This window comes from Biomphalaria glabrata, chromosome 1 (genome assembly GCF_947242115.1).
Source record: "Biomphalaria glabrata chromosome 1, xgBioGlab47.1, whole genome shotgun sequence".
In the NCBI taxonomy this organism is placed as follows: domain Eukaryota; kingdom Metazoa; phylum Mollusca; class Gastropoda; family Planorbidae; genus Biomphalaria; species Biomphalaria glabrata.
Window position 1 is genome coordinate 87,188,429 of NC_074711.1, and position 27,185 is coordinate 87,215,613.

A 27,185-nucleotide genomic window follows, 5' to 3' on the forward strand; every position below is an offset into this window, starting at 1 on the left:
CATATATATATATATATATATATACACTTTCAAAGAAAAAAAAAAGATACATTCCAATAGTGCTGACTTTCTTTAATCTCTTGTCTGTCCCTTGACTTTTGCCGTAAGGGTGCTTTGCTAGTTCCCGCAAATCATTCCATTTCCCGTCAGCAGCTGGTCTAGGCAGGATATCAAGAGAGAGGCTGGTCTATTCTTTTTACTTTCTCCAGCCAGCGTCTCTTTGGACGATTTCTTTGTTCCAAATAATAAACGATAATTCAAAAAAAAAGAATGGAACACTTTTTTACCACGCTTCTATTACCCTACTTCCCGAAAGAAAAGCCTTGATTACGCCCATGTATAAATCTACCGAAGAGTATGTGCAATTTTAGTTTGGCTATGCAGATCAAGACATGGCAAATTTAAAAGACAGCTGTCTTGACTAAGATACGAGATTAAGAAAACATGACATAGTAGATTTTTGAACACGGTGCGCAAAATATTCTTGAACGTCTATTTCATTTTTTAACTATTTAACTTGCGGGAATACCTGATGACGTATGCGTGTTCAATATAAAGATCGTATAGACCTGGTGACCAACTTTTGAGAAATTATGACAGAAAAAAATAAATAAATGCAAATCTAGATTTTGAATTATTGTTATTATTGTTCATACAGTTAAAAATTAATTACATTTCTGGCTTCATACGAGTTGGAATGTAAACAAAAAATACATATTCATGATATTAAGAACCACATTAATACACAAAATTTGAGCTATATAAACCAGTTCGTACAGAAGTCGGTAGTGTCATATCACCACAAACATTATTTACAAGTTAGTGGTTACATTTTATTTGTGGTACTCTGCTCGTTCCTATCATGTATAGTTTTTAGTGTTATATTTATCTACATCAGATGAGACAAAAAATGAAGGTGGCAACTGGGTCTTGCGTTTTCAAGAATTATTGTACATAAGGTGCTTGGCCTCCCTTCATATTTCATGATATTTTTGTGAACGTACCGACAAGGAATAATGTAACAGTACTTTAATAATATAAGCTATCCTAATTCTCAAATCTAAAGCAGCAAAAAAAAAATTAAAAAAAGAAAATCAGAAAAATCTTTTTCAAAGATAGATAGTGACATGACATCATTTTGTGTTCTAGACTTCTGGCAAAAATTAAAATAAAATGCTAGCTCTACATTTAAAAAAAAAAAATCTGTACTGAGAAATATAAGTCACTGGTCAATTTCTTCATGTCCAATCACCATCTTACTTCCGGCAGAAGTAGATAATTTAGACGAAATTATTACACAACTCAATTCTGCTTTGTCTTTCGCCTTTTTTCTCTTCTTAATGCGATCCTGAAGCCATAGGCCTACACCAACCAATGCGAATGGGGGCGCAGTAAGAGCAATAACGATGAAGACCATGTTTCTCTTGGCCAAGCTCTGCCCTCCGCCCATGCTGACAAAGTTCATGTTGACCTCAAAGGTCCCCTCGCATTTCCCATTCTTGCAAAATCCCAACAAGCAGGGCATCCCTTCGTCCTGGTGGTCTGGGGTGGGGATGCAGGTGTTAGTACCTGGGGCCCTACAGCACAAAGAGCACATAGCCACACGGTCCGTGTCACAGGTGCACGACTCCAGGTAGACGGGGCGCTCCGAGGTCCGGCCCTTATTTTCGCAGTAGCTCAGGCACTTCCCGGACCAGCATGTTCCCCGGTCCTCACAGTCCCGGCCGTCGGGCAGCGACACCGGGGAGGGACATTGTGAGAAGCTTTCCCCGTCGCAGTAGGACGGTGCTACGCAGGTCAGGTTTCGGGGTTGATAGCACCTCTGTGTCTTTGACGCAACGCCACACATCTTAGTACAACAGGGGTGATTGAACGGGGAACACACGGCGCCATCTTTTAACCTGCAAATTCAATAAATTAATGTAAAAAATCTATAGAACTTTCTAAGTACTAAGCTAACATAACAATGTCTTTTATCCTTCTTGTATTACTTGCGTCATGAAGATATCAAATACAAATTCAAAAAAATTATATAATACTTTTTATATAAGAGTACGAACTGTACAGTTACAGACATATCTCACAATACTGTACAATTTACACCCTTTTTCAAAATCAAACATAATTGCTTAATTAACAATGATTAATTAATTTTTTATTTTTATTTTTATTTTTTTTTTTTTTTTTTTTTGACTGATTCATGTGTTGTTAGGGGCAATGACTAATATTGTAAGTGATATTAGGTTTCTAAGAACTACTAAAACGTATGGAGTTTATCCGAACCAATCAATGCAGATCATACTTCATTAGTTCAATACAAATTTTTTTACAAGAACTTTGTAGCGTCAACTACTAAGGCTCACAATGAAGTAATCTTGCTCCGTTTTATAAGTGCAATATGTTTTATGCAAGTTCTTGCAACCAATAAAAAAAACTAATTTGAAAATATAAATTGTGTTTATTCTTAGTAAGGTATCACATAACCGGAGCAAACCCGCACACTCACACAGACTAGACGAAATATAACAAAAGTAAAACAAACCCTCACACACACACACACACACACACACTAGACGAAATATTCTACCAGGAGTTGGAATGGTTAAAAACTCTTGGATGCTACCGTTGTTGATGGTCTATTTTGTTGATGAGTATATATATGTTAATGGTGCATGCGAGTCCATATGACACAACAACAGAATGAATCAAGAATATACTTAATAACGCAGGCTGGTAACTTCAACAATTTAATAAACAATAAAAAGGGCACAGTCCTCTGTCGTCGCTAGCCTAGCGTCCTCTTAGGCGTCTTGTCCGTTATTCTTCTTGTTCATAATCCTACTCTGTTCTTACTCGTCACATTACTTAGGAAAAACCTGATTCACATCAACTTCTACGCATCTTGTGTCATTACATATTTCCTCCCCCCTTTATCAAAAAAAAAAAATTTTGTCAATTTTTTTTTTTCAGTCTAAAACACTATCCCTACTGTCATGTCTGTACAATATATATGGCCAAAATTTTGGGGAAAGACAAAACAAACATATATCTTGATCTTGATGGACATCATAATGTTTCCCATCTTCATCAGTTCCCTGGTAAAATTGTCCATGTTCCTATGTCACAAAGTTCACACTGTAGTTGAATGTTGACACCAAGAAAACAATACAGTTCCAATACAGTTATTGGTAAGAAAATATCCGGTATATAGTGTTCTAATCATCACTCATGTCATTGACGATGAAATAGTATAGTACAGTGTAATAGTTTCACCAACCAATAGTATTAAGTCCATCAAGACATGTATACAGTCCCCATACGACGATGCCTTTGTCGATTCCACAGACATAAAACAGTTTTTCAGAGTAAATACACATGTATATAGTCCACATACGAAGATACCTTTGCTGACTCCATAGGCATAAATCAGAGTTTTTCAGAGTAAATACTGTCATTGGCTATATGTTCATGGCTGGTCGCCTCACATCACACCAAACTTTTCCTGTCAGACAAAATGTAATATTTGTGTCAAAACAGCTTTCCAAATTATTCTACTTAACTTTTTTGTTGGGTACCAATAAGTATATTTTCTCTCCACTTACCATTTCCAAACTGACCTAGCCTTTTACTAATGAATGATAATGATTATATAAAAAAATAATGACTGTAGATGATCATACTTACTTTAATTTACACCTTTGACTTCAATTATTGAAATTTTATAGTTATCTCCCTTGATTTAATAAAATTCCCAAGTTATATTTTACTGAGTTATCTTCCTTTAAAGGAAATAAAATATATAGTCCATATATAAACAACTTATTCATACCCATTGACTAAAACATATACATATATATACATGCATAAACAAATCAAAATGAATAATCATTATTTACAACAGTTTATCTCACGGTAACTCTTGACAACATGTCAGCTACAATATTAATTTCTCCCCTAATAGCCTCCAATTGAAAATTATATTCTTGTAAAATTAGAAACCACCTGTATAATCTACCATTTTTAATACTTTTTTCTTGCATAAACTTTAGAGGCCTGTGATCAGATAACAATATGAATTTGTTTCCCAGTAAATAGCTTTCCAACTTAGTTACAACCCAAACAACAGCTAAAGCCTCCTTCTCTATGACACTGTATCTCTTCTCAGTATCAGATAATTTCCTACTTACATAAATTATTGGGTGTAATTTATCATACTGTTGCATCAAACAACCTCCTATAGCACTACCAGAAGCATCAGTAGTGACATAGAATATTTTAGAAACATCTGGTAATCTCAATATCAAATTTGTAGAAAAAATATGCTTAACTTTCTCTATAGCTTCTACACACTTTCTATTACAAGTCACTTTTCTAGGCTGTCCTTTCTTTAATAACTGGTTTAATGGATCAACTATCTCTGCTAAATTTGGTATGTATTTTCTATAATAGTTTATCATCCCTAGTATTGATTTAATCTGTTTTTGTGTTGTTGGTATTTCTATTTCTAATATCTTCTTTACATTATCTTCAATGGGACTGATAGTATTATTTTTAACTCTATGTCCTAAAAATGTGATTTCTTCTAAGCCTATCTCTACCTTTTCTGCTTGAACTGTTAGACCATTTTGTTTAATTAACTCAAAAATCTCCCTAATTCCTTTTAAATGTTCTTTCCAATCCTCATGAAAAATGCATATATCATCTAAGTAACAGATTACATTTTTTCTATGACCTATAACTGATATCATCATCCTATTAAAGGTAGCTGGAGCATTTATAAGCCCAAAGCTCATAAAGTTCCATTGGAATATTCCATAAGGAGTGATAAATGCAGTATAAGGTTTAGCTCTATTGGTTAAAGGAATTTGCCAATATCCTTTTGTCAGATCCAATTTTGTAAATACTTTAGCATTGGACAATTTGTGTAATATGTCATCAATGTTAGGCATAGGGTAAGGATCAAATTCAGTTATCTTATTTAACTGTCTATAATCTATGCATAACCTTATATCCCCATTCTTTTTCTTTGCTATAACTATTGGTGAAGCATAAGCTGAATTGGATGGTTCTATTATTCCTAGTTTTAATAAGCTGTCTATTTCATCTTTAACTTTTCCCTGTAAGTGTAATGGAATCCTATAAGGCTTCATGAAAATAGGTTTGTCACTATTTAACTTTATGTCATGCTTTATGATATTTGTTTTTCCTGGCAAACTGGAAAAAATTTCTTTAAAATCACTGATTACATTTATTATGTCTTTTGTTTTTTCTGGAGATAAATTTTCTAGATTCAGTTTTTCCCATGTTTGGTTATCTTTAGTTTCTAGTATAGGAATATTTTTAATATCATTTTCATTAGTTTCCTCATTGATTAAAACAATTAAACATTCATCTACCTGATTTTCATTTTCCACAGTTTCTGTATCTAACTTTTGAGTTTGATTTTCATTGTTTACTTCTGTATCCAAATTTTGAAATTGATTTTCATTTCTCTCATTGTACAACTTCAAATTATTTATATGATATGTTTTTATTTTTCCATTCATATTAATCTTATAGTTTACTTCACTTGTTTTATTTGTAACAACAAATGGACCCTTCCACTGTTTTCCTAATTTGTTTTTTAAGTCAATTACCAAAAGTAATACCTTGTCTCCTACCTCCAATGTTCTTAATTTTCTTTTTTCATTTAAGTTCTCATGTACTGTTTCTTTATATTTCATGTTATTCTCAAAAGCTTCCGCCCATATTTGTTTTAAATCTAATGCTGTTTCATTGTCATTTTCCTTTTCTATTTTATTTAAGATCAAACTTTCTTTAAAAATTTGTATTTCATCTCTAGGTTTCCTTCCATGTACTAACTCATATGGTGAAAATTGAGTTGCCTCATGAATATTATTTCTAATAGAAAATAGAACAAAATTAATATAGTGATCCCAGTTTTTCTGATTATTTTCTACAATTTTAGCTAAGGATCTTTTTATAACACTGTTTAGGCGTTCACAAAGCCCGTTGGCTTCCGGGTGGAATGGCGATGATTTAATGTGTTCTATACCATATTTTAATGTCCATCTTTTAAATAACTCAGATGTAAACATAGAAGCATTGTCTGATAGTAATGTTTTTGGTATCCCATGTCTGACTATGAACTTTTGATCTAAAGCATTAATAATATTTTCTGTGTCTATATTGGATAATACCACTGCTTCAGGATATCTACTGAACATGTCTACTATTGTCAATATGTACTTATTATTATGTTCTGTTTTAGTTAAAGGTCCTATGATGTCTATTGCTATTTTTTGAAATGGTTTATTTGGTTCATCCATTGACTGTAATGGAGCTTTACCTAATTTACCCTTAAGTCCCCTTCTTTGACACATATCACATGATCTTATGTATTTTGATATAGTTCCTTTCATTTTAGGCCAAAATACTTGAGTTGCTAAATTTCTAAAACATTTCTTTATACCCCTATGTCCACTTAAATTACTGTCATGTGACAGAATCATGACATCCTTCCAATACTTTTGTGGTAAGACTAATTGTTTTATTTCTCTATCATTTATTTTTGTTTTCCTAAATAGTATTCCTTCTTCTATGACATATTTCTCCATTGGGTTATTATTTCTCCTATCACTAATTCTGTCATATGTTTTCCCAATGATGTTATCTTGTTTCTGTTCTTGAGCCAATTTGTTTATTCCTTTCAATTCTTCTGTTTTCATTTCTTCAGTTCCATCTTTCTGTTTTTCTGCTTGCGTTTCATCTTGTTTTTGACCTTGTATTTCAACCTCTTTCTCTTTATCTTCTTCACCATTAACTATTTCATCATTCACATCAATAAATTCCTGAGTTTCTTGTTTTGGCTTGTTCTTAGATCTGGTTATTACCATATTACTAATGTAATTTTCTGTTTCAGTATTCCTATTCTGCTGTAACCTTTCATATTTCTTTTCCCATGCTTCAATTTCCTGTCTTGAACATTCCTTCAAACCCGTTAGGTTTCCAATTAACATATCATGTCTCATGTTAGGCATGGCTACTCCCTCACAATGGCCAGTGTAAAAAGGTGTCTCAATAAACACTTTAAATACTTTAAATTCCTTTATACTGCCATCTGCCAACTCCACTTTCCTTGTATATCCCCTATAATATTGCGCCTCAATGAGATCAGCCCGAACCACGAGTGTGTTACAGCCACTATCTCGGATTGCCTTTATTGGAACATTGTTAATAAAAGCTGGGTAGAAAGCAAAATTGTTTTTATTTTCCCTAACAAAAAACACTCTGTCAGAATCTCTATTTTTATATTCCCTGCTTTTACTCCTATTGTATGTGTTATTATTGTAATTGTTGTTGTAATTGCTGTACCTATTCCTACTGTCTGCTCTGTAATTATTTCTACTATCTGTCCTATTGTAATTATGTGTACTACTTGATCTATTATAATTATTCCTACTGTTTGACCTGTTTTGTGTTCCCCTGCATCTCATAGCCATATGTCCTTTTTTCCCACATCTATAACATGTAACATCCCTGTTGTTTGACCTATCTCTACTATTGCTATATCTAAAATGTTGGCTATCCCTACTTCTATTTCTACTTCTTTCATTGTTTTCCTGTGTATATCCCACTAGATCAATATTCTTTTTATCTTTACATGAAAAAAGGTTGTTGGGATAGGCATTTTTATATGTTCTTATTATCTCAGTAACATCATCCAAAACTTTGGGATTCCTTTCTTTGATAAATGATTGTAATTGCGGGTCACACTTAGCTACAAAATTATCAAGTAATATAAAATTTTTTAATCCCTCAAAGGTACTGTCAATCTTCTCAAATCCCAGCCATTTATTAAAATAGTCTTTTTCCAAATTTATAGTGGTTTGTGGTTCTATCTGATTGGAAGGTGTGTTTTCAAAATATTTTTTTCTGAATGTGCTGGCATTGTGTCCATATGCATTCAGCAATTCCTTTTTTAAAATTTGGTAGCTATTTTGTACAGTATGATTATGGTTTTGACAAATTGTAAGAGCTTGCCCTTGTACAAAGTCTAACAAAATTTGAGACCACTCTTCCTCCCTTATATTGCAATTAACCATTTTAATTTCATATCTCTTTAGGTAGTCTGAAATACAATCTCTAGCCTCCTGAAAGGGTTGTAGTTTTTTCCTCAACCAATGGTTGTTATCACTTGAAATATTAGTGTTGTTTGTGTGATTATTACTATTATTGGTTTCAATGTGATTGTCTGGGGCATTGGTAGTATTAGTATTAGATCTATCATTAGTATTATTGCTATTAACTTTTTGTTTATTTTGTTCAGCTTCAATTCTCAATTTCTCAAGATCATATTGTAATTTCCTATCTGCTTCTTCTTTTATTAATTGTGCATCTAGTTTATTCTTTTCCATTTCTATCTTATCTATTCTATCTCTCTCTATTGTCACCATTTGCTGTACATAGCTAGTTAGGTCCTTTCCTTTAAGTTCTAGCTGTTTAGCCTCAGCAATAATTTGCTGGCGAAAAGTCTCCATATAATCAAAGTTTGGAGCTGTTGCCATTATGCTTATTTTATTTTAAACAATGTCTCAATATAGTTTTGATATGACCTCCCTATTGGCCTAAATATCACAATTTAGTTTTCACAAAAACTTTCTTTCAAATACTTCTTGTAATATATATATATATATTTATATATTTAAATACCTTTGCTCAATGTTATATCAACAAATATTACCTCAGTGGACTTACTCACAGCCACAATACTTGAATACAACTCCAAATTTTATATCACCTTAATTCAGTGGACTTACTTTAGGCCACATAAACAAATATCAATACCTCAATACTTAATTCAATGGACTTTCTTCTTGCCAATAAATACCCCTAGGACTATTCTAGTCACTAGTCTAGATTCAATACAACTTCAATACAACTTCAAATAGATAAATCAATATTATACCTCCAACAGTAAATCACAATCCAGTGATACTGACAAAAAATTTTATTCTGACCAATTAGACTGTGTTTAAACACATCTATAAAATAATGTCAACCGATTAATCGGGGCAAAAGATCTATATATAAATAATTACTCCTTAGACTCAGTTGTCTTCAGGATAAAATAGATCAAAGGCTCTCATAGGTATAACAATTTAGTTACTACCTGGAAACAATCTAGAATTTATAATCTAGATTAAACGTGGCTTACCTTATCTACTTAAGATAAAATTACTAATATATAATAAGAATAATGTAAAATAAACGTAATAAGACACAAAAAAATAAATCTATTCTAATGAGATGAGACTTTTTAGAGGAAGTATACACTGAAAGAGACAAATAAAGATGACTTCACCTGACTTCTAAAAAAAAATAAAATGTACGTGGATACGAACAAAACAAGACAATCTAAACAATCATCGAGACTTTATTAAATGGAGCAGGTCCACTTTCTAATGTGTCCTATAATGACGCCCTTATCAGGCAACCTGCTCTTAACAAAGATCTACTGTCCCTAATAGACTTAATTTAATAATAATGGAGAGAAAAAATAAACTTATCTTTAGTTAGATCCCCTTTGTTCAGTCCACGGAGCTACAACGGTCAGTTCCACACAAGTTCCCCACTGTCTTTGTCTTAGGCAAGGCAAGGTGTGCTCCCACAAAGGCTATTCGACAGGCAGTACTGAGTTAGGCCAATCTCTCCTGTTGCTGCCACAGTATGGTACGGTTCTCAGATAAAGTCCTCTGGTCAGGTTCCAAGGTTCCGGTTCCACTTGATGATCTGTTGGTGCTGGCTTCTGTCTTCAGGTCAGGAACATAAGTCAATATTGAGACAAGCTGGTGGTGCTGTCTCAAGAGAGGTAAAAAAAATGACTAAGTCCAACTCTCTCTTTTGATGAATATAAATTAGTCAACTTTACAAGTTGATTAGATGGTCACGCAGTGTGGTAGTAGGGTATACCATCACTCGTGTGTAGATTAGATTGTAAGCTCAGCAACACTGCAACAGTCAATTAATAGCTTGAAAAACAAACCTGACAAGGTGACTCCAACGGTCAGCTTGTAGATACTAGATATGTAGACTCAGATGACTTTCCGTACTCACAATAAACAGATAAACCTGACAAAATGAGGTATCTTCACTCTTGAGGTATATATATTTAGATAGAGGTATACTGACGACGGACTGCCCTAGATCACTTACACGGACGAAATAGTTCTGGATTCAGACACAATATAGTCAATATAGATCTATATATAGATCCAGGTTCAATCTAAAAATATCTAACCTGGCTGACAAAGCTAGACGCTGGTAACGGTTTCGAATTTTCTCTAATAGAAAGTCTAGATCCACTGGAACAAAGATGCCAAAATCCAGCTGCAGTCCAGATAATTAGCACAGACGTAGGGTAGATCTAGTAGAAATAAACGAATGTTAATCCAGTACTTCTCCAGTGTACTTCGCCAAGTGTAGAATTGTAGATAGATATATCCAGAACACGAAGTTAACTAGATTGTAGATCAAAATGACGCCCTGGCCGTCGTGGGTCGCCACATCTGTTGATGGTCTATTTTGTTGATGAGTATATATATGTTAATGGTGCATGCGAGTCCATATGACACAACAACAGAATGAATCAAGAATATACTTAATAACGCAGGCTGGTAACTTCAACAATTTAATAAACAATAAAAAGGGCACAGTCCTCTGTCGTCGCTAGCCTAGCGTCCTCTTAGGCGTCTTGTCCGTTATTCTTCTTGTTCATAATCCTACTCTGTTCTTACTCGTCACATTACTTAGGAAAAACCCGATTCACATCAACTTCTACGCATCTTGTGTCATTACATATTTTCATTACACCGTTACAGGCTGCAGAGATTGACAGAGATGGAGTCAAGGTGGAGAATTAGGTGATGAGCCTTCAAAGAGTGATGTCACTGATGATGTGATGTCTTAATGACTTTCAATTATGTTATAAAATTTTATTTAGACGGCTTCTCAAGTTAATTCATTAAGGTAAGCTGTATATAAATGGTTTATTTAATTTTTTTTTCTAATTTAAAGTGTTGTTCTTATTAATACAAAGTTTATTAAAAATCAATGTATAATTTTAGGACCCTCCGCTCCAGGTCCTGTGCACATATGTCCAAACTGAGGTAATACTTAAGTAACAAACAAACACAGGTGAAAGGTCAACAATGTAGAAAATACTTAACGCTGATGAATAATGTCGACGTAAAATAAATAATAAAATTTAAAATTCAACATTGTAAAAATATGGGGTACCAGATTGCTATATACAAGGGTGAATAAATAGCTGGCTGATCACATGGTAGGCGCTCTGGACTTTTGTCTCTAGGGTCCCGGGTCTAAACCTGCCCGCCACATATTCCCGCCGTCATGTACTATATGGACAAATAGATATTTCCAATAATATTATTTTATCGTCATGTCTGTAACATGATATGGTTTCAAAGCTTATGCATACATTCTGAAAGAGAAGACACTAGGATATAAATTATCAGTATTGCTGCTTAACATATAACTTTATTTCTGCCGTATTGTTTATAAAAGTAATTATCACAAGTATAGCCGTCTGATAGACACACAGATAATGATTATTTCCCACTGTGATATTTCTTCCCTAAAGTTTGCATCCCTGTAGATTGTAGACCCACAACTCTCGCGTGATAAACAGTCACTTAGTTTTGACATGACAGCCGACACAGCGGTAGGCGCTGACACTAAGTGGCAATTACTGACAGAAATGTGACAGACCTCCTCCTCTTCTTCTTCTTTCGTATCGCAACCTTCTTGTTTTCTGTTTGATCTACAATGCTTCAAAAAGGGAGTTGATTCTTTGCTGAGCTCGTCAAGACATGCAAACAGTGGCGTAGCTACCAATGTGCGGGTGGTGCGGGCCGCACAGGGCACCAAGTGGAGAGGGGCCACGGGCGTAGCCAGGATTTTTTTTCGGGGGGGGGGGGGGGGTTTGGGGGGGGGATTTTTTTTCTCTCCCCCCCCCCCCCCCCCCCCGCGAATTTTTTTTTATATATATTTATGTGTGCGTGTACATAACCTTTATTGCATTCTGACCCTTCATTCTTCCGGAAGACGTTTATTGTGCCCTAGAATAGGTTCTTCCATGAGTTAGTGGAAAAATTGTAGATTCCCCGCCAATACTAGCAATGGGGTCTGGGGGAGCGCTAGGAGCTCCCCCAGCGCGGGACGAAGCCCCGCCGCCAAGCACTATTTCTGATATTGAAAGCCAACAAAATGCATGTTCTGAGGTATCTACAGTGCATTTTCCTGCTATTAACAAGTTTTATTTCAAAAACCTAATGTGCTATTCTTACTGACTTAGACCCTCCCGCGCCGTTTGGCGCATTTGCCTTCAAGATGTTTCCATAAAATTGTAGATTCCCTGCCATTACTAGCAATGGGGTCTGGGGAGCGCTAGCGCGGGGCGAAGCCCCGCCGCCAAGCACTATTTCTGGTATTGAAAGCCAACAAAATGCATATTCTGAGGTATCTACAGTGCATTTTCCTGCTATTAAAAAGTTTTATTTCAAAAACCTAATGTGCTATTCTTACTGACTTAGACCCTACCGCGCCGTTCGGAGCATTTGACTTCAAGCTGTTTCCATAAAAATCTGTCACTGGTAATGTCTGAAGCCTCTTCCCACCTGCCATGAGGACCTCAGTGAATGAGTGGCGTCAAGTTGTACTAGGATATTGCAACTCTTCTTATGCGTAATTCATTTTGTCGGAGAACATGTCCCGCAAACCTCATGCGTCGCTCTCTCACAATCTTACTAAAGGGTCGACTCCCAGTTCGGCATAGGATTTCCTTGATTTAAACCCGATCTCTATACTAAAATCTGTCTTAGCCATCTTTGTTGAGCCACATTTAGTGTTTTTCAATTTCGGCAGATGACTATTCACTACAGTTTATTAAGGGAGCCCTGCCACTGGTAAAAATGTGTAACCACTCTTGAATACGCTCTTGGAATTAAGTGACTGTAGTTTGCTTTAGATTTTATATCGAAAAGAGAAGTTTTATCGTCAAAATCATCTGTTGGGGGTTTTCCACCTCAAAATGCTCTGTAGGGGGATCTTAAACTCAAAACCATCTGGAGGGGTTTTAAACTTTAAACAAACACCATCTGTAGAAGAGGGGTTTAAACTCAAAACCCCTTTTGGCAACGCTCATAGCATTTTGAGTGCGTAATTTGCTTTTTTTTCTTACACTGAAGATGTATTTTTTAGCCTCAAACCCCCCTGGCGGGGGGTTTAAACTCAAAACCCCTTTGGCTGCGTTCATAGATTTTAGTGTGAGTAATTTGCTTTTATTTATATTGAAGAGGTACTTTTTAGCTTCAAACTCCACTGGAGGAGAGTTTAAACTCAAAACCCCTTTGACTACACTCAAAACATTTTGAGTGTATAATTTGCTTTGTTTTTATTATTAAAGAGGTATTTTTTACCTTCAAACCCCGCTGAAGTGGGGTTTAAACTAAAAACTAAGTCAAAACCCATTTAGCTACGCTCATAACATTTTGAGTGCGTAATTAACTTTTTTTATATTGAAGAGGGGGTTTATCGTAAATTTTGGAGGGGGTTTTAAAATAAAAATCTCCCTTAACTGTGCTCTTGGAATTAGGGGATTTTCGCTTGCATTTTTGTTTTGTTTTATAGAAGAGGGGGGGGGGCGTTAACTGCAAAAACCCCAAGTAGTCAAAACCCCTAGTAGGGGGTTTTAAACACAAAACCCCTAGTAGGGGTTTTTAAACTCGAACCCCCCTGGTAGGGGTTTTTAAACTCGAACCCCCCTGGTAGGGGGTTTTAAACTCAAAACCCCCTGGTAAGGTGTTTTAAACTCAAAACCCCATTGGTTGTGCTGGGGCAATTGATGGTTTAGTATTAAAATCTCACCTAAAATAAACAAAATCAAAGCAAAAAATCATTCACTAAATTCCGATCTCCCCCCCCCCCCCCAAGGGGGGGGATTTCATTTCGGGGGGGGGGGGTTTGAACCCCAACCCCCCCCTGGCTACGCCCATGAGAGGGGCACCGAAATTCCCCCAGTGTGTATTAATTTCCTATTTCCATGAGCGTTTCAGTAAAAACGACTAATTGTATGGACACGAACAAACATAAACTACTGTATTTTAAATATGAACTAACGATTTATAAACTAGTCATGTCGCTATTTTGTTTCATCTCCCTGACTATTTCTTCCATACAATGTAAGCTATAGAACAGTTTGAATCAAATTTACAAGATTTATTTCGGACACACGGTACATGTTGTTACTACACTGATCGATGCTCTGTAATATAAGAAGAAGAAGAAGATAGGCCAACTTTTTTTACTTCATTGTTTAGTCCATTGGTTTAATCTAGATATTGAGTCTACAAATATATTACTAAACTCTAGCTCTAATTAATTGTCTTAGTTTATTCATTTCTTTATGATTCTTTATAGTTTAATTTTGGAAATAATTCTATTGTAATGTCAATTTTTTAAATAAGCTAACCTTTGTTTTCTACGAGATTTTTTTTAAACTAACTAGTTAATTGTAATACTGTAAAGTAAACAAAATTATGAACAGTGCTCAAGACAGACTAGTCTGGCTAGCGCCTCAAAACCATTTTAAGCTCAGACGGAGAAATCGGCATCTCTGATTGAATTGGCTGACGGCATGGATCAAAGAGTGACTTGGAGTTAGTAAAATTACTATCAAAATACGATCCACTCTTGAGGGAGCATGTGCTTCGAACTAAGCTTTGTTCCAGACCGAATACATTCTTGTCTCCACAAATACAAAATAAATTTATTACAATATTGGGGGATCACGGTAAAAAACAAATCATACAGCAAGTAAAACAAGCCAAATATTTGTCTATTATTTTTGACAGTACACCTGACATCTCAAAGCTGGATTAAATTTCCCAAATTTTACGGTACGTTGTCATGGAGAATGACGGGGTGCAGGTTCGTGAGTCTTTTGTTGACTTTATCGACACAAAGGACATGTATGCTGCTGGAATCGCTGAGATGATTCTAGAGAAACTGCGTTCGAATGGCTTAGACATAATGGACTGCAGGGGTCAAGGCTATGATAATGCTGCGGTCATGAAAGGTCAAAACTACGGTGTCCAAAAACGTATTCTAGAAGTCAATCCCAAAGCACTATTCATTGCCTGCTTAAAACGTTCTCTTAATTTAGCAGGAATTCGAGCTGCTGAAGCTGAAGTCAATTCGGTAACATTTTTTTGGTACACTTTTCTCAACTTCAACACACCGCTGGGATATCCTCATCAATATAACCGGAACTAGCCTTAAACGTTTAGTTTTGACCCGCTGGAGCGCCAGAGAAGCCGTCAAGATGGTTAGGAATACATTTTCTAAAATTATAGAAACTCTGGAGACAATATCTAGCAGATGTGAAAATTCATCGACTAGATCTGAAGCAGATGGATTATTAGTTGCCATTCAGTCTTTTAATTTCCTCACCTATCTTGGATTTTGTGCTCCTGTATTAACTGAAATTAATGATGCGCAAGTCTACCTTCAACAACAAGGATTGTCTATTCGAGACTGCTCACTCAAACTAAAAACATCAGAGACATTTTTAAGTAGTAATCGAGAGGACATCGCTGAAGTCAGCATTACCTTTGCCGAAAGCGTGTGCTCAGATCTGAGAATCAGTACAGAACCTCAAAAACGTATTGGTCATAAGAAAAAGATGCCTGGTGAGAAAAGTGACGACTCTGTGCTTACACACAAAGAAGAGCTACGAAGGGAAATTTATTCTATCTTGGACAGGATTGTTCAAGAAATAATCATCCGATTCGAGCAACTTTATGATGTAGCAGATAGGTATGAATTTTTGTCGCCTTCCCAGCTATTAAATCCTCAGGTCGAAATAAATCTCGATAGTACTCCTAGCGACATTGATAAAAACGAATTTCTTTTATAAATAAATATCAGCTAGATTCAGTGGTCTTCAACCTTTTTTGGCCTACCGCCCCCTTTTCGAATTTTTTCTTTAAAAAAATCCGCCAGCGCCCCCCTCTAAGAAAAACGGCTATAAAGAAGCGTGAGAATGCAAATTTGAACAAAATATCATCTATCTATTATTTTTTATGCTGTCAATAACACTTATCCCGCTTGAGAGACGACCGCATGCCAAAGGCGATTGTTGTGAACTCCTTGGCCTATGACTGACGAGCTTTGAGGATCCCCTCTCCCCCGTGAGCGCTATAAAGATTTATTCAGGCGCCATTTCGATCTCACTGGCATAGAGGAAAGTACCTGGCAGCATCCTCTGGCAGCAGATAGCCTCTGAGAGAAACAGTTCGAGAGCTCTTACAAAAACTGCGGGACAAACATTTGATACTCAAAGAAAAGCCAGCATACAACGGCTTTGTCTGCATAAAATTCGGGAAAATATGTAGGTCGCAGTTGGGTTTCCGTAGTTAAGTGAAACACTGGACTCAGCCGTAATCTTCGGAATTAAAGGCAATAACAGCCAATATTATCATTATGCAAAAATTATGACAAATAATTTGCAGTGATTACATACAAAAATAAATTGTAAAGACTTTCTTTCAAATCCTAAGAATAGTCTCCGTTTGAAGTTTTGAATATTAAGGCCTACTGTTTTTAGGTTTAATTGTAAATTTAGTTTTAATTTTTAATATAAATATTATTATTGCTGAATTCACTACAAAATGAAATTAAGCTAATGGTAACCTTGTGCCTCCGTAGTCTGACAATATTAAAAATTTCAAGCTTTAAGTTAACCAAGGCAAGGCGAAGGTCTCCTCTATTTGCTACATCCAGTCTATTTCTTTGCATATTCATTAACTTTGTTACGCACTAAATCTAGGTTAACCATGTATGTTGATGGAATAGCTAAAACATAATTCCATTTTCGACCAAAGTTTGGAATTTTACTGAAACATTTAAATGCAGCCACATCTCTGTTGTGCCTCTAGGGGCGTAGCTAGGAATTTCCATCGTTTGGGGGGCCAGGGGGCTTGACATCTTTGGAGGCCGATGCATTTTGCGTAATATTTAATTTAATTAATTTAAAAAGCAATAATTTGGGTCCCCCCCCTTCAAATGAGGGCCCGAGGGATTTTCAAATTTCCCACCTCCCCCCCCCCTAGCTACGCCACTGTGTACCACCTATGTTTACATTCTTTTTTACTGAAGACATGATTTTGTACATTTATTTTTTCATGCAACTCAATTTGAACGTCAGTAACAGATGTTTAATAATTGTCATTTATATATATATATTTTTTTTATTTTAGAAGCGAATCTTAATTTCTTCATAGAGCATTGATATGTGAATTGCATATAGATATCGGTGTCCTTGGGCAGTAATTCATTTGTCAACAAACAAATTATGTGAGATTGTAAAACTCTTTAAAATAAATTTAATATCTCGATAAAAGAGAAAATGATATTATCAATAAAAGTCAATCTCCTTCCTAGCAGTCGGGGGTTCGTTTCATTCATTTGTGTTAGATGCCTACCATGTAAAACAATTTTTTTTAGCCTGCTTTAAGTCATCGCCAAACGTTGAATCTTCCTGTTTCTCAAAAAAAAATAATTATTATTTAAGAGCTTAAAAACGAGCCATAACAATTAACAAACCCCTTTCGAAATCCAGCGAACTTCAGTTAACATCTTTTTCATCATTTGTTTCATAAACTGTTGAAAGATGCGCTTATTTTCGGCATGGGTTTGAATTTTATTTACAGTTTTATAATTAGATTCAAATAGAAATGAAATTGCGGGCTAAACTTTTTCTTGTGTATCATAACTCACAACGTGAATAGTGAAAAGATTTGTTCTTTATTCTATATTACCTATGAAGTCATTGTAGCGTCCAACCACTGATGGTTTCCTATATGTCCTCATAAGCTACATAACGAGACAATTTTGAAATAATATTTCATCTCTAACAGAAAAAAAAGTCTTTTTGTGTTACACATGTTTTAAAATAAATTTAGTTTTAATCAATTTTTCAACAATATCATAAGAATTTTTAAAAAGCTATGCATTTTTCTAAGAAGCCACTAAAACATATCCTGCTTTGCTGTTTTTTGTTTTAATATTTTTTTATTGTAGATTTTTATAATTGTTCATGAATATTCTTAATTATTTTTGGATATCGCAATATGTTCGTGAAGACGACTTGGTTTCATAACCTCATCTGAAAATGCCATTAAAGTAGAACTTACTATTTTTCTAGTGGCAATCCCCTAAATCTCAAGGAAATATTACATGACATACCAGTGAGTTTTCGTAACATTTTATCAATGTTTTTTGTTTTTAAAAAGTTAAATTATTCAATTAAATGTTACCTGTAATGTTTTTTTGCAATTAACATTTACATATTAATATATTAACATATGTAGATAAAATAAACTATAATCTAAAAGGCGTATTACCTACTTTGTTTATCAAGTCTTAAACGTTTATATGCGCGAGATCCATGGACAATAAACCCTCTTCGATCATAGCAAAACAGTAAGAATTTTTAAAATAGAAAATGGGATTCCCGAACTCAATTTCTAACGCTGTTCCTATTCTTAAATTAGAAGCAAGTTAACTATAATTTGTCTATATCTAGTTTAATGTTGAAGAATTTTTAAATTTGTTTTGTTTCAGAGCACCTTTAGTTTCTTCTTTCCGCCTTTATTCCCAGCGCCCCCTTACCGCCCCATTTTGTGCCCAGCGCCCCCCTACCGCCCCTTTGGCTCTCAGCGCCCCCCAAAATCTCGAAAACGCCCCCTAGGGGGCGATATCACCCCCGTTGAAGACCACTGAGCTAGATGATTCAGTCACGAATATCGTCCTCATGATTCGCCCATTTTTGACTATTGCGGTAAACGTCGCTTTATGCGAGAGAAGTTTTTCCAAACTGAAACTGATCAAGAATTACTTGCGATCAACGATGACAAATTTACGACTCATTAATTTAGCGATTTTGTCCATTGAACAAGAGCTGGTGGAAAAAATTGATTTCGATAACATTATTGATACTTTTGCCAGCAAGAAAGTTCGTAAAATTCACTTGTAGTATGTTTATGTAAAAGTAATTTTTTGAATTAACAATATTTGATTAATGAATACATATTATTTTGAACAAAAAAGTAAGGTTTTACAATGTTATTATTTAGTTAGCTTTTTTTTTTTTTTGGGGGGGGGGCATCAAGATGAGGTCCCGCACCAGGCATCATATACTCTAGCTACGCCACTGCATGCAAAGCGTAGTTTCCCGTTTAGAAATGCGAACAGACGGTTTGCTCATGTTATTAATGTATCCTTTTGGTTAAGCAGAACTTTGTAGAACATCAAACGAAGCATTCTAGTTCAGAGTCCGCTTTGTTTAAAAGTGTGTGACTAGTTGGTACCCGCACCACGGGTTTACCCGATTAATTTGTTTTGTTCTTTAATGGATATGAATGTAGATTGTTTTTTTTATATGCATTACTATGGCCTTACGGTTATTGGTAAGACATTAAAACTTCACTACACCCCCCCCCCCCCCCCCAATTACTTGACGAACATTAATGCTAAGTTGTATCAAGATTGGTCAAACGGTTTTGATTTTTAATGCGGAACATACATACATACTCCTTACATTCTAGCTTATATATTAGAGTCCAAGTATTAATACAATACAAAATGTACTTTTGCAAAACGTATATTAACTCACTCCGTCTGTCTGTCTGGGTGGAATCTTGCACACGTTTTTTTTTTTTCACACTTCCCATTTTCGGATCAAGCTGAAACTTTTCACGACTATTCATTGTTGATGGTAAGACGTGAATCAATCAAAAAATTAGCCGATCAATTAGTAGAAAATCTACTTAGCTAAATAGACATAAGACTTGTGTAGAGTAATGGGTGATTAATGGTGTGAATAGGTTAGGACATGTTAAGCAAGATTATATAATCTAAATGGGACAATTTAATACTTTCTTTTGGTGACACTCTTTATGAATAAAAAAAATTACACTAGCAAAAATACCCTATCACTTTCACGAGTGGGTTCTAAACGGCTATTCAAGAATGTGATTTTGTTTTCTTTTGCTTTATTTTAAAGTTACGTTGGGTTTAACGGAGGGCAGAGAATCCTCTAAAATCTCTCGTAGCAATTAGGAAATAAACATTTAAGATGATGTCATATAGTTAAATAAATGATGGTCTAGTTGTAGTCCTCGTCAGATATAAAATTCCTACCTGCAATTATCTGTGCAGCAGGAACTGTTTGGGTTCAGCCCTTCGTCGCATTGCTCTGGAAACTCCACGACAGAGTCGCCGCAAGTGTGGACCACAGCATGAGCAGGAAGCAGGCACTTGTGAGCCTTGTACTTTAACGAGTTACAGATCAGCTCGTTAGTACCAAACAATGTTAAAAACAATATGAAGCAATGATTATATGAAGCAGTGATTATATGAAGCGATGATTATATAAAGCAATGATTATATCAAGCATTGAATTATGAAGCAATGATTATATGAAGCAATGATTATATGAAGCAATGATTATATGAAGTAATGATTTTATGAAAAAATGATTATATGAAGAAGTCAATTTCATTTCGTTTTTGTACCTTATCGGTCATGTGGCCCGCGACACGACTGTCGGAAATATAAATGGCCCACAGGATGAATAAGGTTGGGCATCACTGGTATAAACTTAAGCGATACTGACCAGAAGGACTTCTTGTATGGAGGAAGCACTACACGGAGAGAATCTCAAATTGTTTGGATCCCTGGCCCCGTTGTGTCCCCTCCACATGATGTACTTGCCCCCGTCTTCCTCACTTGGGAAACACTCGCTGACGTGGAAATTGTCGTCGTGCTGGGCTCCCCATCCGTGGGCGATCTCGTGGGTCAAGATGACAATGTACATCTGATAAGCAAGCAAGACTTTTATGGGTTGACTCCATTTGTCAGTGGACATTTAGCTTCAGTCAAATTTGTGTAAGTACTAATGTCACAGTACAATTAGCTTCAGTCAAACTTTAGTTAGTACATATGTCACAGTACACTTAGCTTCAGTCTAACTTTAGTTAGTACATATGTCACAGTACACTTAGCTTCAGGCAAACTTCAGTTAGTACATATGTCACAGTACACTTATCTTAAGTCAAACTTTAGTTAGTACATATGTCACAGTACACTTAGCTTCAGTCAAACTTAGTTAGTACATATGTCACAGTACAATTAGCTTCAGTCAAACTTTAGTTAGTACATATGTCACAGTACACTTAGCTTCAGACTAACTTTAGTTAGTACATATGTCACAGTACAATTAGCTTCAGTCAAACTTTAGTTAGTACATATGTCACAGTACACTTAGCTTCAGTCTAACTTTAGTTAGTACATATGTCACAGTACAATTAGCTTCAGTCAAACTTTAGTTAGTACATATGTCACAGTACACTTAGCTTCAGTCAAACTTTAGTTAGTACATATGTCACAGTACACTTAGCTTCAGTCAAACTTTAGTTAGTACATATGTCACAGTACACTTAGCTTCAGTCTAACTTTAGTTAGTACATATGTCACAGTACACTTAGCTTCAGGCAAACTTCAGTTAGTACATATGTCACAGTACACTTATCTTAAGTCAAACTTTAGTTAGTACATATGTCACAGTACACTTAGCTTCAGGTAAACTTCAGTTAGTACATAAGTCACAGTACACTTAGCTTCAGGCAAACTTCAGTTTGTACATATGCCACAATACACTTAGCTTCAGTCAAACTTTAGTTAGTACATATTTCACAATACACTTAGCTTCAGTGAAATTTAGTAAGTACTAATGTCACAGTACACTTAGCTTCGGTCAAACTATAACTAGTACAAACATGTAAAAAGTACATTGATTTAAGTACGATGTAGTGGGTATTCACTGTAACCATTATACATAAAAACCTCTATAAACAAGTTCTTATAAAGTAACGGACGTGGTGGCTGAGTGGTTAAGCGCTTGGCTTCTGAACCTGGGGTCCTGAGTTTGAATCTCGGTGAAGACTGGGGATTCTGATTTTCGGTATTTTTAGGGCGCTCCTGGGTCCCCCCAACTCTAATGGGCACCTGACTTTAGTTGGGGAAAGTAAAGGCGGTTGGACGTTGTGCTGGCCACATGACACCCTGCTCGTTAACCATTGGCCATAGAAACAGATGACCTTAACATCATTTGCCCCATGAATCTCAAGGTCTGAATGGGTAACTTTACTTTTAGTATAATAAAGTAAAGGTCATAAAATGTTGAATAAAAAGAAATTAAATGCAGGAAAAGATAGAAATAGAAAGCAGGGGTAAAAGAGAAAGTTGAGAGTGAAAAGAATAAAGGAATAAGAGAGGAAGAAAGAGAGAGAGAGATGTAAAGGATTGATGCGACTGCCAAAATGTCCAGTGACCAGGTTGCAGGACACTCCAAAAGCTTTTCATTTATTAAACTTCTAAAGATATTAGGCGCTCCGTCAATGTCTTCGATCTCAGTGAAACATGGTTGTTACGTCCCTTGAACCACTTCAAAACACAAGTAACTGAACTTGGGTCGCAATTGAGTTGCTTCGTTTATAAAACAAACTTAATCTTAATCCCCTCTTGCTCATTTCATCATGCTTTCAAAGCAATACAAGTCCATTCCGTACGTTTTAGTAACTGTACAGAAAAGCGTCCTGTGTTTAATGAAAAGATAACATTTATTCTTTGATTAACCGATAATTAAGTCTAACCCTTCATATCAATACATTCGTTAAAATAAATGTTCACTTCAGACACCAGCATATTGAATAAAAAGTATGTTTAACAGTGTGGCGAACTGTAACATATTTTCTCATTTTCATACATCAATATCACTATTAAAATCAATATATCTGCAAATGAGATTCACTTGTCTCTAGCTATACTATAGAAGTACAACCTCAATCCGTATTCTCTCACTTTTCTATAATTTGGTGTATTCCATTAACATCTCAATATATTTTTAGATGCCTAGCCACGAGAAATTCTGCATTCCTCATTAATCTTCGGACACCAAGACAAGCCTTATTATTGTTGTTATTATATTTTATGAAATATTTCCGAATTCGCCAAGGCCTTTCATCATTTATCAAACACATTCTAGTATACATAACTCATCATTAGTAATTACATAACTTGTCAATATATTTTGAATTAGTATGGATCATTGATTATACAGTAGTAAAAGTATCCTTTTCAGACCTTGCGATATATTGGACATATGCTGTAAAGGTCATCCGTTTTTTTTTTGTGGCCAACGGTTAACGAGGGTGTCATGTGGCCAGCACAACGACCATTAACGATATATCCTATTATCAATTTGGATTTCTGCAATTTGGGTTGTAGTCACGATGGTCCTAATTTTGAGCACTGTTTGCCTTCATTTTCTGTTATCCTGCAGAAATTTCTTGCTAGAATGTATTTATCTTTACTTCTGAAGCTCTGGATCTATTAAAACGATAAAAACAAAATTAGCCCACATGTAAAACTTACAGCATCAGAGAGGACATTGTCGTCCATTCGGATACAGGAAAAGGCTGCGTTGTTAGCGTTCGATGCACAAATGCCTTCGTTCCAAAAAGGTAAAGAATATCTATAACTGAAACAAGAAAGAGAAGAAGGCTTTTAACGTCATGCTGAATATAACAATATTTTAAACTTGACTACACTAACGCAATATTGTTGATGCATTATGAGTTAAACAACACTCCAATGAGGATCACATGCAAAATATGTGACTAAATTGTTTAATACTTTTACAACAAAGAAATCTTCCGAAATAAGACAGTCTAGAAAGTTCTGTTGGGTCAGCCAAGTAGTACAATAATATTTTCAAAAATATAGCTTTTATAGAGCGCTACTTTCATGCTCAGAGCGCTCAGGTTGGAAGGTATCTGTAAGAATATTTCCGCACAATAAACACAATTCTGCTCGAGTTGGGTGTCGAACCTCAAGACTCTTCATATGTAGCCAAGCCTAGCAAAGCTCCCTGAACAGTTGACAATGTTCTAATGGTCCAACATAAAAAGTCAACATTATATGAAGTGTTGACGAAGTGGTCACTGCAGGATGTCAGGATGGCTGCCTGGTCGTGTGGGACGATGGTCTTGATGGTCCCGGTTTCAAGCCCTTGTCGTCGCTATATCTCCCTCATCCGGAGGGAGATTTTGGCTAGGGTGGTAGAATACTTTAAGTCTGAAGTAACATCGCATCTTCACCATCATCTCTCCCTTAGTCTGTTAAACCTCTGATGTACCATACATAGTTTATTGACGTCCTTCTCCATTCCTCTCTGTCTTTTGCATTGGATTTTATGCTGGCTTCCCATCGCTATCTCTGCCTCTAATTCTTTTTTCCTGGTACTGTTCCCTGAAGGAAGGTTTTTGCAAGCCCCGAAGACATCACAAAAAATGTAAAATAAGTTTGAAAGTCATTTTGAACAATTTCAGGAGTTCTACACTTAATGTTGTAAGGATTTCCGGTTTGTTTGTTTTTTTGGTCTTAAAAGTCAAAGGTTAAAGGTTATTACTTACTCATCCTCGTCGTAGACCGGAACATTGGCCAGGGAAGCGAGACCCAAGATATTGTCCACAAATTTTCGTTCTGTGCTCAGATGTGCCAGGCAGTAATGACTAAACCATTTCTCCTTGTTCAGTGAGGCCTTGACCTCGTCTGCATGCACCTGTCCGATGGCGGGGTCTCTGTTGAAATGCGGCTCCACGGACGGAGTAAACTCAGTCATGATGTAAATAGTCTTTATTTTCAGCCGCATCCCGCGGAATATTCCGAATTGCGCCTTCTTGAAGATACTGTCTGCCAGCTGGTACCAGTAGACGAGAATGCTGGCGCTCTTGTACAGGGAGCCTCCCCCGACGCCCTTGAACGCCAGTGTGTCCATGATGGCAAGCATGTCGCAGGTGTTGAAATAGAAAACAGGACTTCGAGGCATCCTGGGTTCTAGATTATCTCGCTCACTGGAGCGCACAAAAGTCCTGTACAAAGGTGGTAACGAATCGTCTGCTGCGGTCGAGAATGTCTTTGAAAGTTCCTGAAATCTCGACCACGTTGTTTCGCGATCCTCAAAACGTTTTCTCTGCGGCATGTTGTCATTGGTAACTCCACAGAAAGATCTCGAGGTATTGTGATCCGAGCTTCTGTTGTTGCTCATTGTTCGTAGATCAGTCTGTCTGGAGAGATAGATTACTTCTGTTAACGTTTAAATTTTATTTTAAATATACCACTACAAAAATTTGAATGACACGAGTGGTGTTTAGCACCAAACAGGCGAATGTTATGTAGAAACATATGCAAAGCTTTGATTAATACATTGAAGCATAAAGCCTGACATGCATGCATATAAGTAGCATTTTTATATTTCTTTGTCACGCAGATCCCCCTCCCGACAATATCCACTAAAGAGATTGGAAAAATAGTTTCTAAAGATTGAAGAATCATTGAATGGAAAGAATTCATGAGAATATTGCTTAGACTTATGGAAAAAAACAAGACTGATAATAATTACGTCAATATTGGCGAATCATGCAAATTTCTTAAATCTCAAAATGAACTATTTAACAGTCCTAGTAACTAGATTTCTAGCTCGTCTCAATATATAGGATCGCACGGCCGATGTATTATTATTATTATTATTTATGATGCAACGTACCACTTACATCATTGTTGCTTTTCTTTTGTTTTTATTTTAATAATTCTAAGTATGTTATTTTATACATTGTTATTATTTGTAATGGCTGCCTTTGTAACACCTGTGCTTAGTGGCAAAGAAAAAAAAATGTTAAATTTGTGCACCAAACTTCTTGTAATCATGAAAGATTAGCGTTAAATGAGCTAATCAGAAATAAAATAGAAAGTGTTACTCTCGTGAAGCTCAGGATAGTTGAGACCAAAAAGAAAAAAGCAAACTACATTTTTTTTTTATATTTGGCTACTTTTTCACTTTTAAGCTAGCTGAATTACATAGATAATTTCATTAGCAGCTTCAAAATAATCCAATAATATTGTCTTTTGTAGTTAATTCATCATCATTATCATCAAACTCCATTTGAGTGAGGGCTTGAGAGGCTTAAATCCTCTCTAGCAAAAGCCCTGGACAGAAACCCCGATGTCGAGAATTTTTGGTTTCCCAGACCTGTCGAGGCGGAGATCAGCAAGTCTGGGGCAGTCAGAACGAATATGAGACACGGTTTCCTCTTCCTCCCCACAGCGGGGGCACCGTGAATCAAAATTTAATCCATCAACAGTTATATGTAAATGAATTTCGACCATGAATTACAACTAACTTATACCTGTATATGATCATATCTCTAACTCTTCCATTGCTGTCATATTTCCTTAGGGGCTCTATAAAAATAATTTCTTGTTCTTGAATCATCATGGACCACTTCCCGGCCAGATACAGTGCATCCACAGAGCTTGACCGCTGACCTGCCACATGCCCTACATAAAACGCTGTTTTCTTTATTTTCACAGACCTGGAACTTCCGTTTTTATAAACTGCTTCGATCTGAACATTTTCATGATCTATTACTGGGGAGCCCGGCTCCAAGTGCACAACAAGGTTTTTCCCCAGCGCCCTAAACTTTACAGTCTTGAGAATCACGCGCTTGGACATGGCGCAACGTTTGGTGCGGGTCTGCGCATGCGCAGGAGAGAGTATTTCAAAGTGACGAAAAACAGAATGGAGATGCCCGAAAATATCCGCCACAAGAACGAAAATTACAAGAGAGAAAACGTAGGTTCGCATTGTAGTTAGACACAGATTTAATTAGTCAAAGAAAGCTTCAATTGTGAAAAACTAACAATAAAGGTGCGGACAATATGAGAACTGTGTCACAGTGTGTGCCAGTAGTACATTAGTATTGTCAAATACAATAGAAGCCGATCCATCAACAGTATAGAACAAAACTGATGATTTTATTGAAACATTCAAAAACAAAAAAAAAATCATATTAACTACCTTATCTTATCTTATATAATACAGACGTTACTTCAAAAAAAAGAAGATGATTACGTCCTACGCGTCATGCATTTAGTCATGTATATTAACCAATGACTTAAATTCTGCCAAGTCACTGGTTTTC

The 27,185-nt window shown here is 35.9% G+C and overlaps 1 protein-coding gene across 1 annotated transcript; it reads right to left on the reverse strand.

The window, feature by feature from the left end:
* Positions 1 to 623: 623 nt before the first annotated feature.
* LOC106054305 (ADAM 17-like protease) lies at positions 624 to 26,935 on the reverse strand. The gene is made up of 6 exons (XM_013210115.2): positions 26,391 to 26,935; positions 24,618 to 25,271; positions 23,578 to 23,683; positions 20,759 to 20,959; positions 20,284 to 20,414; positions 624 to 1,901 (listed from the first exon to the last, which is right to left on the reverse strand). The coding sequence occupies exons 1-6, from the start codon at positions 26,846 to 26,848 to the stop codon at positions 1,223 to 1,225; spliced, it is 2,229 nt and encodes a 742-aa protein (XP_013065569.2). The 5' UTR covers positions 26,849 to 26,935; the 3' UTR covers positions 624 to 1,222.
* Between the last annotated feature and the right edge of the window lie 250 nt (positions 26,936 to 27,185).